The sequence below is a fragment of the Lathyrus oleraceus genome, chromosome 3, assembly GCF_024323335.1.
Source record: "Lathyrus oleraceus cultivar Zhongwan6 chromosome 3, CAAS_Psat_ZW6_1.0, whole genome shotgun sequence".
Classification (NCBI taxonomy): domain Eukaryota; kingdom Viridiplantae; phylum Streptophyta; class Magnoliopsida; order Fabales; family Fabaceae; genus Lathyrus; species Lathyrus oleraceus.
The window spans coordinates 384,146,569-384,164,198 of record NC_066581.1 but is presented as its reverse complement, the minus strand read 5'-3'; the positions used below and the strand labels follow the sequence as shown (position 1 = coordinate 384,164,198).

Here is a 17,630-nt window from a genome sequence, read left to right as displayed (position 1 = left end):
ATATAGCCTTAGCCTATCACTTTGTCTGTGAAAATGTTCAACATGGAAAGTTTCACATATCCTTTGTTTTTACTAATGATCAACTTGCTGATATTCTAACAAAGTCTCTGCTTCGCCCTCGGTTCGAGTTCTTATTATCCAAGTTGCATCTCTCTTCCAAATTATCCAACTTCTGGAAGGATATCAATAATAATTAGAATTTTTATTTCCTTTAATTATTCAGATTTATAAATATGTTATTTACTCATTATATTGTCAAAATTCAATAACTTGATTAGTGGAAAGTCAATAGGAGATTTGTTACCTTGATTCACTCCAAATTAATTTTATTAAAACTTGTATATATACACTATTATAAACTAATAGTAGTTATCATTTTCATTCACCTTTTACCTCTCTATAACTCATACCTTATTGAAACTTAAAAAATGATAGGTGAGTAAAGGATGGTTACATCTATAGGTGTTCAAAACAGAACTAGCCCAATAGAAAACCACAAACCAAACCAAACCAAGCTGAAACCACACAAAAGTTGCATTTGGTTCAGATGTGTTTGGCTCATTTTTTAACAAAACTGCATGGTTTAGTGTGGTTTGTGGTTTGTGGTTTGTATTTTGTAAACTGAACCAAACCAAATCAAACCGCATTATGTTACAACTCAAAATTCACTTATCCCACATCAAACCCAAAACCTTAACCTATTCTAATTTTATGCTATTATTCTCACTTCCAATTACATTTTTATTGCATTTTTCTTCTCTAATCTCGTATCCCTTATGTTCTTTTTTTTCATCTTCTCTAATCTTTCTTTTCCTCTATTTTTTCTTTTTCATAATAATGTTTTTGATATTGTTTTAAGCTACTATTTCATGTTTTTTATTCCAACTTTTTCTAATTTTATTTTTGTATATTGAATGGGATGTTGTTGTCTAAATATGATGAGTTTTGTTGTTATTTGATAATGTATAAATGACTAAACACAAAGTTATGTTGTTCTCTATATGTGTATGCATGACTCAATAAAAATATTGTAAGAAACCGAACCAGCCGAACCAACCCAAACCACATTGTTTGGTTTGGATTGGTTCGATTTTGTTTCTAAAAGTAAATCAAACCAAACTGAACTGCACATATTTTTCACATGAGGTTCGAATAATTATTAGCCTTAAAACCGTCCAAACCGTACCACGAACACTCTTGGTTACATCCATATAAAGAAATGACATAATTGGAGGCACTTCTTATATTTCTTTGGAGTTATGCACATAATGAAACTAATCGAATTATTCAAAATAAATTTAGAAAATCAGGAGAGACTGTAAGTAGAAAGTTTGTGGAAATTTTAGATAGTCTATGTTTATTAACAAAGGAAATTGTAAGGCCTTCAAATTTTAAATTTACTGAAATTCCATCCAAAATAAAAAAAATGATTATAGGTATTTGTCTCTTTTTGAAGGATGCATTGGTGCAATCGATGGAACGTATATCCCTTTCATTGTTTCCACTAAAGATCAAGTTCGTTATATTGGTAGAAAGGGATATCCAACACAAAATGTCATGTTAGTGTGCAATTTAGACATGTTATTCAGTTTTGTTGTTGTGGGTTGGTCTGATACTACACATAACACTCATATTCTTTCATGCGTGATTGAAGAAATGAAAAGTGTGTTCCCTCGTCCTCCTGAAGGTATGTATAAATTCGTTATATAATAAGTTTCAATACACACCTGATTAATTTTTTATATAAACTAACAATGTCATTTTTTTATAATTATTAAGAAAGTGTTATCTAGTTTATGTTGGGTATCCAAACATGAAAGAGTATCTATCACTATTCAAAGGTGAAAGATATCACATTTTTTATTTTAGAGATGGGAGTCAAGTAGAAGAAATGTGTGAAATATTCAACCATGCACATTCTTCATTAAAAAATATTATTGAAAGAACAATTGGAGTTTGAAAGAAACGTTGACATATATTATGTGTTTTATGTGATATGCGGCCATTTTCATTAATCAAACAAGAGAAGATCATAATTGCAACAACAACACTCCATAACTTTATTTGAATTTGTGGTGTTGAAGATGAGAAATTTAATAAATATGATGATATCTCTAAATATATGACTGGTCGCGGAAAAAAAATATAAATGAAGATGCGGACTTATATAATTCAAAAAGTGTACAAAATAGAAATTATATGAATAGAGTTAAAATCAAATAGACCTTGATGGGAAGTAAAAATATATGAGTTTTTCCCCATGATATATGTTTAAAAATCGGGCCATAAAGAACCTATATCTTAAATTCAAACGTGAAACCTTATGTGTATCAATTATTACCAAAAAATATATAGATAATATTATTTTATATAGTCAATCATTCAAAACTAATTATATTTTGATTAAATATTCTTAATTTTTTTTAATAAATAGTCAGGTAAAATTTAAGCATAGTTCAATATTTAAACGAGATAATATTTTAGTTCTTCCAAATTAGTATTAGGTTTTGTTTGATAAAAATAATTATTGATTGATAAGTTAGTTTATAGTTTATAATTGATGGTTGATGACCGATGATTCATAGCTTATAACTTATAGTTAATGGTTGATGACTGATCACTAATAAGTTAATTGAAGTGTTGGATAAAATTAACGGTTTAACTAACTTATAAATGTAAAAAGACATAAAAAGTATTTAAAACATATTTATTTTATTTAAATTAAAATAAATTATAAATAATAAAAGAGGGTTTTTGTTAAAATAATTATAAAAAAAAATACGATAAGCTATAAGCTATAAGATAAAACGTTATTTGTAATAGCGCCGGGAAAATAAATTATAAACTAATGATGAAAAGACCGTTACCAAACAGATCTAAATTGTCGTATGAACTTATAAACTATAAGCTTGGAAATATGGCTTACCAATCAGAGCGTTAATAAAATTTAGATTTAATTATAATTTTGATCCCTCTATTTTTATTTTTATTTTTATTTTTGGTTCCCCTATTTTTATTTTTTTATTTTTGATCCTCCTATTTTAAAATTCAGAATTTTGGTCCCCTATTTTAATTTATTTTTTTTGCCTTTTAAAAAAGGAATAAAATCCAAAATAAAACTTAAAATAGAGAATCAAAAGTAAATAAAAATAAAAATAGAGAGATCAGATTCCAAATTTTAAAATAGTGGGACTAAAAGTAAAAAAAATTAAAATAGAGGAATTAAAATTTCGGATTTTAAAATAGAGAAATAAAAAATAAAAAAATAAAAAGGTCAAAATTATAATTAAATCTAAAATTTATCTTGAGAAGTTTTTTCTAAAAGAAGTAGAATTGTTAGTCGACAAATTTTACTCAGTTGAACATCTAAAAAACATTACCCAACATCTAAAAGACATTAAAAATGTTCAAATTACTAAATTTGAAGTAAAATAGTGGTGAAGATGATTTGACTCCTGACGGTAAAAAAATTCTCTTTATTTATAAAATATTATTTATTTTTAGATATATTGAATAATAAGAAATTTGATTCATATATAGTTTAGATACCTCGATTGTCATAAATATAGTTAGTAAAGTAAACCTAACTAATGACAAATTAGTAATCTTTCTCTCCATTTTTCATCAGTTCCATTTTATTTTATCCATTCATCCCTTCTCAAATTTTCACGTCCATGATTCTACCTCCAAATCAAAAAATCTCGTGAAGAAAATTCTTACTCACCTGCTTGTGATTCTAATGAACCCTCTTCCAATACTTTTAACGAAGAGTTCAACATGACCCCAAAAATAACCTTGTTCTTTGCAATAGGTAAATGACAGAACTAACTTCAAAGAATAGGTTAACAACAACATTAAAGATCATCAAAGTTAAGTACACTATCATTACACCATTGAATCTCAAAAGGTTTCCTTTCACTATTAATCTTTTCATCACTGAGAGAACTCTCCAATGCTCTCTCTAAAGACTCTGCAAGATTCATCTCCCACAAACCTAACCTACACATTGTTCTGTATGTCTCATAACCTGTTACCCTCAACCCATCTGATACTAACTCCTTTAAGCCTCCATTAATTTCTTCGCCATTCATTACGTTTAGAAGATCTTTCGACAACCCGGGTTGCCAGAAAACAACGACGGCGCAGCTCTTATCGATGAATCTTACGTCAAACTCCTCTGAAAAGATGTCGTTGGATTCACGAAGAGCACTCTTCAGCATGCCGGCTGTCATACCAAATTTAAATCCCCATACGAAAACCAAATGTTCACAATTGATTTTTCTTGTGTTATTGGTCCACACAGTAACATCTTCATTACATGATGATTCTTGGATGTTGGCTGAGCATGGATGGAAAGTGAAGTCTTCGAGCTCCGGAGCCAATCGCCTATTGTCGAATGCAGCAACAACAGGGGAAATTTTCAATATAGAACAGAGCTTCATGAATAAATAGGATAGCCTTAATGCATCAAGTCCATCAATCTTGCCTTTGTTTACTGTATCTGTAAACAAAACAAAAAAGAGCAGAAAGGAAGACTATTAACTTTTTATATAATGTTTTTGGTTATGTCTACACACATAAACACTTCTATGATTGTCTGAGAGAGCTTATGGATACAAATTGATACATTCATAAGAATTTTTTACCTTATTTCTATAAGCTCTTAAGGATAGCCTTTGAAAATAGCTGAAGAAATAGCTTATTTCCAAAATATCTTGTTTTGACTTTATTTTATCTTTTGTTATAGATATAGCTCATGCATAAGTACTTATATGATAAGTGTATTATCCTATGAAACATGGACTCCTCTAGAGTGGTGTGTTGCAGTGATCGATACACGTCGGTGTGCAACATATGTATGACACATGTACAACATTTGTTAAAAAAGTCAGACAAATGTCAGAAAAGTCAAATAAGTGTCCCTCAAAATATTAGTTTTTTTTCTTTGATTCAGAGAATCGGTGTTCGACACCCGTATGACTCTCATTCAATCCATGTCGGAAAATTCAAACAAGTGTTTCATAAGAAATTGTTTTTTCTTTGCTTTAACACACTTTATACATTTCTTGAACATATCTCAGACACATCTAAAAGGGTTAAACATGTATTGAAGCAATGTTATCAATAAAGAATTAAAAATATTAATTTTGATTAAAATATTTTTAACTCTTTAAATAATAGATAGATAAAACTTTAAATAATAAATGGATAATGAAACTCAAATACTATCGTATATGTAGCGGTGTCCGTATCTTACATTTTTTACATTACCGGTGTCAGAATGTCCGTGTCAAAGTGTCTGTGTCGTGTCCCGGTGTCAGTGTCAGAGTTTGTGCTTCATAGGTATAATCAATAAACTTTTATTTAAAATGTTTATCCATACAGACTTAAGAACCAAACTTGGCATGTCTCTAAATGTTGACGGTGTGCAAGTTATAAATGGCTGATTCGGAAGCTTTCTTCAAATTTTACAAGATGACATGAACAAAACAATCTAATAAGCAAACATCTTTATTTTGCATAGGACATCAAGAGGTAAAGTGACTGACCTTGGTCAGGAATTTCCATATCAACAGGTGCAAAGAAATGAGTATTCAAGTAGGATAAAGAATTTCGAATGTTGGTCAACTTTTTCATGGTTCCACTTTTCTTCATCAAATAACTCACGTCGAGTACTTTTGGGAAAAACTTGCACAAGGAGCTCACAAAATCATCGACTTCTGATGGAAGTGGTGCCATGAATTTTGAATGAATAAGTGTACAATCTACAAAAATCAATGAGGGGTTAAGAATCGGAAGTGAGTAAGCCAGGTCAGTATACTAGAACTAAACTGAGAAACATTTAAGAGAAACACCATTAAGGCAACTGTGGGAGATAACAGGTTTCTGTGAAGCGGAAATCAAATCGATCACCTCTCGAAATCCACGAAATTTCTTGATTTCCTCATCTTCAAGACTTTGAAGCTCTTTCTGCAGTACAGATCTAGAATTATATTCCAAAGTAAAACTTAACGAGGAACGGAAAAAGTGCAAAAGACTCTCGGTACCTCCAACAATTCCTTATCTTCTCTTGAATTTGCCAACACAACACGTACTGCCTGAGTGGTCCCACCCTTTGAAGGGATCACCAAAGAAACGAAGTCATCGGAGAAGTCTGCTATCATCTGCATACAGACAAACCAGAGTACAAAAGGAGAAGGAAAAGGTTATTTGAGTTTATCTACTAGCAGGAGTTCTTGTGAGGTTGTTTAGGATAGCTATGTAATGGCTTATAACATGTCTATAAGTTGTTTCCAGCTTATTTTCATAAGCTTTCAAGATAGTTTACGTAAACAGTTTATAATCTATGTGAAAATATTGACTATTTTATCTTTTGTTATAAAAGTAGCTTAGATATAAGCATTTATATTATAAGCACTTATGCTATAAATGTTTATTTAAGTTGTTTATCCGAACACAGCCCAAGGATGTATCAATCAAATTAAAGAAATTGTGGCTTTATTTAAGTCCATTATACCTGTAGAATTAGCTGCACTTGGCGTTCACTGCAAACATCTATATTCAAGCACGGTCTTGATTTGAACTGTTCACTACCTAGAACAATATCCCTAAGACAGTTGATCATTTGTTCTGCACAAAATGAGTGTTAAAGAACAAAGGAGAACCAGAGAAAATTCTAACTTCCTCTATAACAAAATATAAGCAAAAAAGAACATGTTTCTGACTTAAATTTGGCCGAGAGAGATATACTTTTTGTTTATATTTTGTTGCAGAAGGAGTATTGTACAAAACTCTACTTAAGATTCTCTTACCGTGTTTGCTTGTCTTTGTGCCAGAGTTTTTACATGTATTTCTCCAATGTTTAATCCGTGATCTAATCCTCTCAATAAAAACTGTATCAGCAACGGTAGGGGGTGAAGAAGATTTCATCACACCGAGAGAGGGAGAACCAGTCCCTAAACGAATTTTAGCAATTGACTCTTGTGCTCTGGACAAATACGATATACCTGTTGCACAAATTGAAATGGATCATAGCTCTTAGGATATAAGTAACAGAATCAAAGATTCTCAATTCACATAGGATAGCTTACTCTTCCTGCATATAATAGAGTTCTAAAACATTTTGATATCTGCTCAGGTGTCTAGCAAATTGCAAAATCCTTAATTAAAATTTTATGGCAAAAAAAGGATAAGAAATCCCTACTTACCATCTTTGCAAAATACCATTTTTTTCATTTTAACTTACAAGAATATTGCCAAGTTTACTTATTCAAATTGTCTTAAACCTATACCGTAGGAGAAAAAGATCACATCGTTATTAAATCACAAGAGGAGTTTGCGTAAACAGCTTGTTGAGTATGGCTCATTGGCAGCACGGCACGGTTCAAGAGTATTGTTGTACTCTGGACCGTAGTATTTATATAGGACTTGTAATACTGTAAACCCTAATTTCATTCACAATCAATAATACGGAACAACAATTCCTCTGTAGTTGGAAATGCAGGCACACTTGGCCGAACATCCTAACTAAACATCACGAGTTCCATTGTTGTGTTTTATCGTTTTCTTACCTCTTCTGTTACTAATTGTTGTTCTAAGTTCTAACACAATTTAATTAAACTTAGTGTATAAATGGTTATCTATAAGGTTTTTCTACAATGGGAGAATGAATGAGGGAAAACTCTGCATAAGCTCTATATAGGTAGTTTCTATAATCCTAGATAGCTTATGAAAATAAGCTGACAACAATGGAAGAACACGTCACAAGCTCTTCCAAAGATTTATCCAAATATTTATGTCATAAGATAAGTCCAGATAAACTCTCCCAAACACCCTACATTTACTAAACCGCAAGAATATAATACCAAAAGAAATTTTCCAAAAAACTAAACAGTTATAATCTGAAGCATTGCACTCATAGAATAACAAAACTCAACCTAAATTACACCTACAAAGGAAAACAAGAGACCCATATCCAAATTCATAGTAATAGGTACTAAAATTTTAAAACCACCCCATAGAAACATAAAGAAGAATGAAAACACAGGGTAAAACAAAACCTCACCTTCATATATGCAAGTATTGAAATCAAAACCTTGACGAGCCATCGACGCCAGATGAGACGTCTGGCACAAAAAACTGTAAGCAGGCATGCCCAGCTTCAACTCATCTCTTGGAAACAAAAGGAAATTATACCTACACAATAAGCACAACTTTAAAAAAACAAACAAAAATTCTGGCAACAAAAATTAATCACTAAAGACTGCAAAAACTGCATTTCAATTCTTTAAAACAGAAAATAGTCCACGCCTCGTCAAGGTTTTGATTTCTAACTAGTGCAAAAACTGCACTTCGATCACAAACTAATGCGCCTGGTAGCCAAAGTTGTTAAATAGTAGCTACAGCAGTGCTACTGCTAATGCTATACTCAATGTAGTCAAGCATGAGATCTTAAGTAAGATCGTCCGTGAAAGATCGTAAAACTCAGCATATATACAAATGATAATTTCATATATACAAAAACATGAAAATTCTAATTCAGGCCCAAAAAAAAGCCCAACACATCTTTTTTACGATCTTGCTTCAAAAAGCTCTGCTATTCCACAATATGCTATTAAGTACAAAATGCTGTCAAATAGCATATCACTATTGCATAGAGCATTATTAATTTTAACAATATTCTATTTTCTGCTATTCCTAATTGACAACATTGCTGCTAGTTATAGATTATATCACCACCACAAGTGCTTATTAAAAATTAAGTGAACTTTATAATTTTTACATTCTCAAGAATAATGCTCCATAGTTTAAATTTGCGGCACCGACTTCAATATATAGCGAACTTACGGGTGAGCAACTAGGTTATTGGAATCCGTAACAGAAAACGGGCAGACAGCAAATTGGAGCAACTGAAACCGCTGGGCGGACTGACTAGCCTTAAGGTAAGCGGTTTCCGCCGTATCAAATGGCTGAACGCGGTGCCACGGAGTCGTCGATGAGGAACCGGTTTTTTCCATCGATATGGAGATAAAGTCGGAAGAAGAGATGTGAGTTTTGATTTCCTTCAAAGATTCGTTGAAGTTGGAAGTTGTGACCTGCTTCACCTTCCATTTGGTAGTGGAGAGTTTGGTGCAGAGTGAACGCTTTTGATTTAGGAATAGGAGGTGAAAAAGTGAAGCCATTGAAACGGCGTGTTTACTGTTTCGCTTCTGGGTTTTTTCTTTCATAAACCTTCATAGCTCGGTTTTCTCCCCGTCATTACATAATCAATTATGACATTTATTTTGAGAAAAATTGATATAGTTCTCACTATCCAATTGATTTTCTTTTTAAATTAAATCCTAAATTAAATAAATATAAATAAATATGATATCGTGTTAATCTAACAAAGTTCTCTAGTTTTTAGTTTTATATTTTTAATTTGTAATATCACTTTAATTTTCACTTTTTAAAATTATATCTACTATCATGACTACCAAAATTATTAAATTATACCACTAATAATCCATTAAAAAGATGTTTTGCATACTCCTCACTATCCTTTTTTTCATTATGATTTCATTAATTATTATACTATTCGATTTTTAATTCTTACATTAATATTATTCACAATACTTCTATTTTTAAAGCAACTTTTAACCGGCGTAATAATTCATTTTAGAAGTATATTTTTCCAATAATTATTTTTACTGTCAAGATTTATTGGTGCACAAGATGAAGAAGATGAAGATCGAAAAAGAGAGAGAAGAGAGAATTGAAATAAAAACTTCTACTACTCTTCAAAACGATTATAACAAATGGTTATGCACATACCACTATTGACAACTACACTTATTATATACATAACAATAATGTCATGTATGCCAAAATGCTAATCTATACTAGCTAGATTAAGCTTAACAAGACTAATACTACTATTGAACATGAATTACTTCTAACACCATCCATTAATTCATATTCAGCTAATCAAAACTAACAACACCAATTTCATCCCTCGAGTGGAGAAACTGACCAGTCTTGATTGCTTTCGTCAGAATATCTGTCAGCTGTTTCTGGGTGCTACAGTGCATAACTTCTAGCACTCCATTCTGAACCTGACTTCTCAGAAAGTGATACTTAGTCCCAATATGCTTGCTTCTCCCATGCAACATTGAGTTCTTGGCAAGATTGATTGCATACTTGTTATCAATCATCAACTTCAAAGGCTTGTTTACCTTGATCTTCAGATCCTATAGTAAATTCAGAAGTCAAACAACTTGACATGCAGCCACATCATCTGCAATGTATTCAACATCACAGGTTAACAAAGCAACAACTAGTTGCTTCTTGGAGCACCAAGAAATATAACCTCCCAGATACTTAAACAAATATCCAGAAGTACTTCTTCTATCAACTCTGTCTTCACACCAATTAGAGTCTGAGTAACACATCAGTTATGAATTAACCTTTTCACTAGAAGAGAACAAAACTCCATACTTCAGAGTCCCCTTAATATACCTCAGAATCCTAACAACAACTTGGTAATGAGACCACTTCGATTTACTCATGAACCTACTAACCATTCCAACTGCATATGATATTACACAAATACCTCAGAGGGTCAACCAACTGCTAGAAAGTTGTAGCATATACATCATCATCCTCAGGATCAGAATCCAATTTGTGATTTGTTTTTGAAGGTGTGACAACAACCTTACAATTCAACAACACAAATCTCTTCAGAAGCTCAAGTTCATACTTCAGCTGATGCAAAATGATATCCTTCTCAAAGTACAAAATCTCCATTCTTAGAAAATATACCATATTTTCCAGATTAGTCATCTCAAACTCATTCATTAGCACCTTCTTGAACTTCATTATCTAATTTGAACAACTTCCTATCAACAATATGTCATCAACATAGACGCACACCAGAATCATATTGCCTTCAGAAGTATGCTGAACAAAAACGTCATACTCAATTTAAGGAGAAGTTCTGTGTTTATGCGTAGCTGTGAGTATGTTATGATCTGTGTCACCAACCCCTAGGATTGAGGTATTTATAGAGCCTCTTGGGCCTAAAGTTTATGAAACCTCAAGAGTTGGTAATCGCTCCTCCTTAATTGGGAGAAACTGTTGATTAAATATTTTCTAAGGAGTCATGGTATGACTCCGTTCATGCAGTTAGTGGTTGGATAACTGTATTGTGCATATTTTTCTTAAGGACGAGTCCCCATGTCACGTAAAGGTCAATGTCCCGAGCGACGCTTCATGGGGCGGACACCCGTTGAAGAACATACAATGTACTTATTTATGACTCTCACAAATATTTCACTCAAAGTCCTCAAGCATGAGGGCTTTTAAAGGATGAAGTATTTTCAAACTTCCATTCAACTGAGCTTTATGGTTAGGAGTCATTCCCTCAATTGGAGGTGAGTCCCTTAGTTGAAGAAGACTTACTTAATTAGAGGTGAGTTCCCTAGCTCAAGGCGATTTCTTTAATGGGAGGTGAGCCCCTCAGTTGGCAGTGACTCATCACCTCCTTTCCTGATGTCTCTTAAGTAGATATAGGGTCCTCTGGGAATGTCAAACATCAATCACTCAGGCGAACACGCTTGATTCCATTTAATATAAATAATTATGGCTTATTTTTAAGATGCTAAACATTAGTGACATGTATTAAAAGTACGCTGAGCATTTTCAAAGTTTCTAAGGGAGCCTAAAAGACTTTTTTGAATGCTTGTGGCTTCAACTTCCTTATAAAGGCTTCCTTATTTCCCCTTTTCACTTCTTTGTTCATTTTGCTCTCACGACTTCTACAAGTTTCTCTCAATTTTCGACCTACCTCATTTTTCTACAAGATTCTTGCTCCTCATTCTTAACCTTCTCATGTATGGATTCTTTCCCTTCTTTCCTTTTTGTAGTAGTTATGGTTAGGGATCATATACAAAGACTCGCAGTAGGGTTTAAGTTAGTGTAAAGTTGTGAAATTTTGGGGATTTAGTATCCCTTTTAACGTGTGATGGTGGTAGTGATGTCTTTTTATTCTTCTGCTTTCCCATGAACAAAGAGATAATGGATGCCCCTTACGTAGTATCTAAAGAGGCCAAGGATATTGGGTCCTCTTATGTCACTGAAGAGAAGGCATTCTCCTTCCCGACATAAGTGGAGGTTTCTTCTTCAAAAGACAAATGGGTGCTTATCTTGGAGGCTTGTTCACCATCAGAAAGGGATAGCATTATTGTCCCTTCCGACTCTCCCTCCATCTAATTTTACTTTTATCTCTCCCTTATCAAGGATATGGGGGATCCTTTTCCCTTTTTCTCTTTCTGACCTGGAGGTCCTAAGGTTAGTTAACAACGCATCTTCCTAATTAGTTCCTAATAGTTGGGGATTTATCAAGGCATTCGAAATGGTGTGCGAGGGTCTGAAGGTCTCCACTGCTGCTGGGGTATTTTTCTTATTTTATGCCACCAGGACTTTGAAAGGAGGTTGGGTAACCCTAGGTGGTATGTTAGGAAATCCCCCTGTAAACCCTAGTATAATCACTACAAGAATTAGAAGGAGAAATTCGCCCAAGTAAGAGGGTGAAAGGACTCTCACGTAGTGGTGGGGACTGATGGCACCCATTTCTTTCCTTTTGTAACACTCTAAACCCCAATAGTTTTTTTCTAAGTGAGAGATTTTTTGAAGTGTTCCACTTTGAGACTATTCTAGAACTCCTATACGAAAATTTCTTAGTTATGGGGGACGACCTTTACCGTAGCCTCATTGAAGCGGGTGAGGTACCCTCAATGACTCCGAGGGCCCTATCGTATGTTGAACAGGATGGTGGTGGACATCTTTCTGTCTCGACTGACTGTAAATTGATGTACAAGTTTCTTCACTTACTATTGATAGCTGGCGATGAGAGCTCTAGGTAGACCCACATGCCATCGCAAAGTTGCATCCCTAAATGTGCTAGTAAATAGTTTGAACTTTAGGGAGTCGACGCGCTCCGATGATGGCCATTTGTGTGCTGATGGAGGCAACATGCTCATAAAAGGGAGGCTTGAGCCATTCAAGGACATCCGCTTCCCATATTTTGTTTGAGAGTGGCTAAGGGTCTAACACTTCCTTCTTATTTAGGGGTTAGTCTCTTGTTGACGTTGTTGGATGTTCTCCTTCAAATTCTAATTCTAACAACGCATCTCGTCCATGGCAGTATGCATCTTCGCCAACACGTTGGCATCACTTCTACCTATGGTATCTTCTGACGTATGGGATTGTGCTCTCATGTTAACCAGGGTTAGAAACAATTAGATGAATAGTGGAGATGGAAGTGGATATCAAAATGGAAATTGTACCGGAAGGTGTGGCTCGGGTTTGTTTTATCGGGAACCCACGGTAGGCGCCGTTGTATTTGTTAAAAAGTATAGAAGTGTGTGGTATCCCTATACGGGTAGCGGATAACCAAAGGACTTAGTAGATTATATTTATGTATGGCTTGCTTATGGTGGTGAGTAACTTTGCTTGGTGATATTTTTGTTTATGGAGAGAGTAAACTCAAGTGAGGTAATAAGCTATGTGTTTATGTGTAATTGTGAGTATGAGATGATCTATCCCATCAACCCCTAGGGTTGATGTATTTATAGAGGCTCATGGACCTAAAGTTTAGGAAACCTTAAGCGATGGTAATCGCTCCTCCTTGTCTGGGAGAAAATATTGACTGACTATTTCCTAGGGAGTCATGGTATGACTCTGTTAATGCAGTTAGTGGCTGGATAATAGTATTGTATACATCTTCCTTAAGGGTGAACCCTCATGCCACGTAAAGGCCATGCCTAGAGGAGACTATTCATGGGGAGGACACACATTGAAGAACACACATCACCCTTATTTAGGACTCTCACAAATATATCACTACAATATTCTCGACCATAATGACTATACTTTTTACAATTATGGTACTGTATATGAGATTTATATTCCGAATGAAAATGTTTGTACTTTTAGCATTTGTAACCTTGAAAATTAAATCTATTTTAAAATATGCCATTACCCTGCGTGCCTTGTCTTGATTTCGATTGAGGATTCCTCCATATTTCTTTGGAATTATGACCTCTTTGAAAGTGGTTTGGCCTTTTGTGAACACATCCCTTGTTTCTCAAATTTGTTTTAGCTTTTAAAGCTTGCTCAAGCGTATCACTCGATCTCTCATCATTTGCATCTCATGTGATTCCAAAGATGCTTGCAAATAATTTAAAGTCATTTTGGTGAGATATTTTGATTCTTCAATGGCTGCTACTATATAATCAAATTGATGGGAAAAAGTTGTTGAGAAACAAGTGTGGGTTGTATTGAGAAACAAGTGTGAATTCTAAGTCTCACATTGCATAAAAAAGTGGAGGTTGAGTAATTTATAAGTAAGATGGTCCATACACCTATCATCTTAAGATATTGAGTGAATATGTGGTGTCTCTCTCACTTGTTTGGGTGAGTCTTTAACCTTTTGGTGAGTCTTTGAACCAATGTGAATGCTTCTCCCTCATGATGACCCATCACTGGTATCAGAGTCTGGTTCGAGTAAGGTGTCGACTCCTTGTGTCGAAAGTCTTCTTGACATGATAGTCAGACGGCGTGTTCCGTTGAAGTGCTCATGATGAGATAAGGTGTCTCTCAATGATGGTACAAGCATGTGGATAAAATAGCTTCCGCTTGAGGGAGAACATAATGGATGGACTCACACTTGAGGGGGAGATTGTTAAGAAACAAGTGTAAGTTATATTGAGAAACAAGTGTGAGCTCTAAGTCCCACGTTGCTTAGAAAAATAGAGGTTGATCACTTTATAAGTAAGAGGACCTATACACCTATCACCTTAAGGTTTTTGGTGAATAAGTGGTGTATCTATAACTTGTTTGCGTGAGTCTTTAACCTTTCGGTGAGTGTTTGACTCAATGTGAATGTTTCCCCATCATGATGATCCATCAAGAGTGCCTATAATTTTCTATAACACCCCTTTCTCTTATATGCCATCAGTGTTAGATTTCATTTCATTGGCTAGCTTATCTATTCGCGAAAAAATAATCAAGTACATTTCCATCTCTCTCTTGCTCAATCAATTCAAATTGGCGTTTTAAGCCTTGCAACCTCGTTCCTTTTACGGGTTCAACAACTTCATATGTTTTGAGAAAAATTTCCCAAGATTCGTTTGTTATTTATACATGGAAGTTTCTTTCAAAACATGTAACTCCACAGATTGACAGATGAAGAGCAAGGCTTTTTCGTTGGGAAAACGGTCTTTTTCAACTTGTTGCATATATGTTTTTCTTTATCCTCTTTAGATGGTTCAAAAAACCCATCCTTGATAATATCTCTGCATACGCTAGTGTTTAGACATAACTCCAGGAGGCATTTTTACATGGAAAAATTTGATTTTCCATCATATTTGAAGATAATTGTTTGGATTTACTGAACTTGACTTGTGCTTAAACTTGAAGCCATTTTATTGTAATAAGCTCTAATGCTAAATATTGGCAAATAAAATTATTGCCTTGAGAAAATTAAGATGCTACAAAAATAAACACTCAAAATAACATCAAAATTTTCTTATAAAAACACAAAAGCACGCTGGAACTTTTGCACTTGTTTAACTCTCACACTCGTTGTTGTGACAACAATTGAATCCCAATTATTTATACTAATAAAAACATGTCTATTTTTAGCTTCAGCAAGCAAACTATGGTTAGCCAACATTCAATGCTACCCATGAAAATAGCTCATGATGTAACTACATTGGATGTTTAATTTATACCTCTCAAACATGTATAGTTTTAACAACTCTCAAATGGACATAATTTCTCTATCAAACTAAAATGTCAATTTGATTTAATCTAACAACCATTAGCATCTAGAAATCCCTCACTTACAACTTATCATTGATATTCGACAAAGCATTTGTTAGCACAAAATTTAAATATGATATTATCATCTTTGGTAAATAGTGAGTCTGACAACAAATTTCTAGTGATGGAGGTACATAAAGAATCTTTTTTAACAATATCTTATAGATAGGCACCAATTTAGACACAAAGTGAAATAAGCTAATAGATTTCATAGAAAGACCCCGACCATTACCTACATGCACTATGCCATTTCCTAAGTATGGGACAAAGTTATGTTAAAAAGAATTTAGAAAGGTTAAATGATGAGAAGAATCTGAATCAACAAACAAGGCTTGAGACTCTAGCTCTTTTGGAAACTATAACTCCTCATTATACAAGTATTGATCATTTGTAGCCATCATTGCAGTTGGTTTTGATGAATTGTATCTGGTTTGAATCAACTTGATCTTGAGCACTCATTTGTCCTTTTGTAGCATTAATACTAAATGGTGGCACAAAACACTCATTATACATATGCCAACAATCAAGAACCATGTATCCATAATTTCCACAAAGCTAACAGGGAGGTTTGGAACTTGATGAAACAACCCTAGGGCGACCACGACATGATAACTGCATCCACGACCTCGAGATTGTGTGTCAGTGCAATTGACTCTTGGTTCTCAATATGACACATTTGCAAATTAGAAATACTCCCTCCGTTCCTTTTTAAGTGTCATTTTTTGACTTTTTACACATACCAAGACAACTAATCATTATTGCTACTTTTCAAACAATAATTATCCTTTTACCTTTAATACCCTTAATCATTTATTACATTCATTTTACTTTTTCTCTCTTTGTAATAATTATCTAGGGGTAATTTTGGCAAAAGTACATTTAATACTACCTTGAACTTTGCAAGTGACAATTAAAAAGAAACAATTTTTTTCAAAAAATTGTCACTTAAAAAAGAATAGAGGAAATATATAACTTTTGTCTGGATTTATCTAGTTGAGCTTCATAGACATATAGAAACGCTTCAACATCATACATGATGGGAGTTTTAGATTAGCCATAAACATCCATAAAAAATAAATTTTATTCCTTAGGAAGTCCATCAAGAACTGCGTCAATCTGATCTTGCTCAGTAACCATGTAACCTACTGACAACAAAGAATCAACGATGGCCTTGATGTTAAATACAATCTTAGATGACACTCTTAGTATAAAGTTTAGCTAAGAATCATCTTAACAAACTATAACTAACCCTAACTGTCCAATTGAATTAGTTACAAGATGAAATATGAGTAACCTTCAACTAACTTAATCCACCCCTAAATAAGTAGTTACTCTAATATTACATGAATTAAAATACAATAATATGGATAAGTTTGTGGAAAAGTAAAGAATACTGCATTAAATTTTAAATTCCAAAGAAACAAATAATTTGAAGAAAAAAAACTAATATGAAACAAAGGAGTAGTTGGAGGAAGAAATGTGATGATTTGGATTCAAATCTAAATTTCAAGTAAAATATCAACCACTTAAAATGTAATATTAAAGAGAAGCATAAATCGCATTGAATTCAATTAATACAGGTCACATTAACCATTAGACATTTTGAAACATGATAAACCAAAGAAGATTTTAAAAATAAATAAATGATTAAGTTTGTGAACAGAGATAAATGCAAAGGTAAACAAAATTGCAAAGTAGGTAACAATTTTATTAATAAGGAGTGTTAAAAACTAATAATTACTATATAAAATATAAGAGAGAATGCC

General features: G+C 33.4%; 1 protein-coding gene across 2 annotated transcripts; it reads right to left on the bottom strand.

Annotated features, from left to right (window-relative positions):
• Positions 1-3,778: 3,778 nt before the first annotated feature.
• Positions 3,779-9,282, bottom strand: LOC127127844 (poly(A)-specific ribonuclease PARN-like). 2 transcript variants are annotated; one of them, XM_051057122.1, is made up of 8 exons: positions 8,848-9,282; positions 8,066-8,196; positions 6,813-7,007; positions 6,518-6,630; positions 6,048-6,164; positions 5,856-5,970; positions 5,550-5,765; positions 3,779-4,501 (listed from the first exon to the last, which is right to left on the bottom strand). In XM_051057122.1, the coding sequence occupies exons 1-8, from the start codon at positions 9,225-9,227 to the stop codon at positions 3,855-3,857; spliced, it is 1,914 nt and encodes a 637-aa protein (XP_050913079.1). In that variant the 5' UTR covers positions 9,228-9,282; the 3' UTR covers positions 3,779-3,854. The 2 variants fall into 2 exon arrangements, with proteins under 2 accessions (XP_050913079.1, XP_050913080.1); XM_051057123.1 differs by having other exon boundaries at positions 6,518-6,594.
• Positions 9,283-17,630: the final 8,348 nt, after the last annotated feature.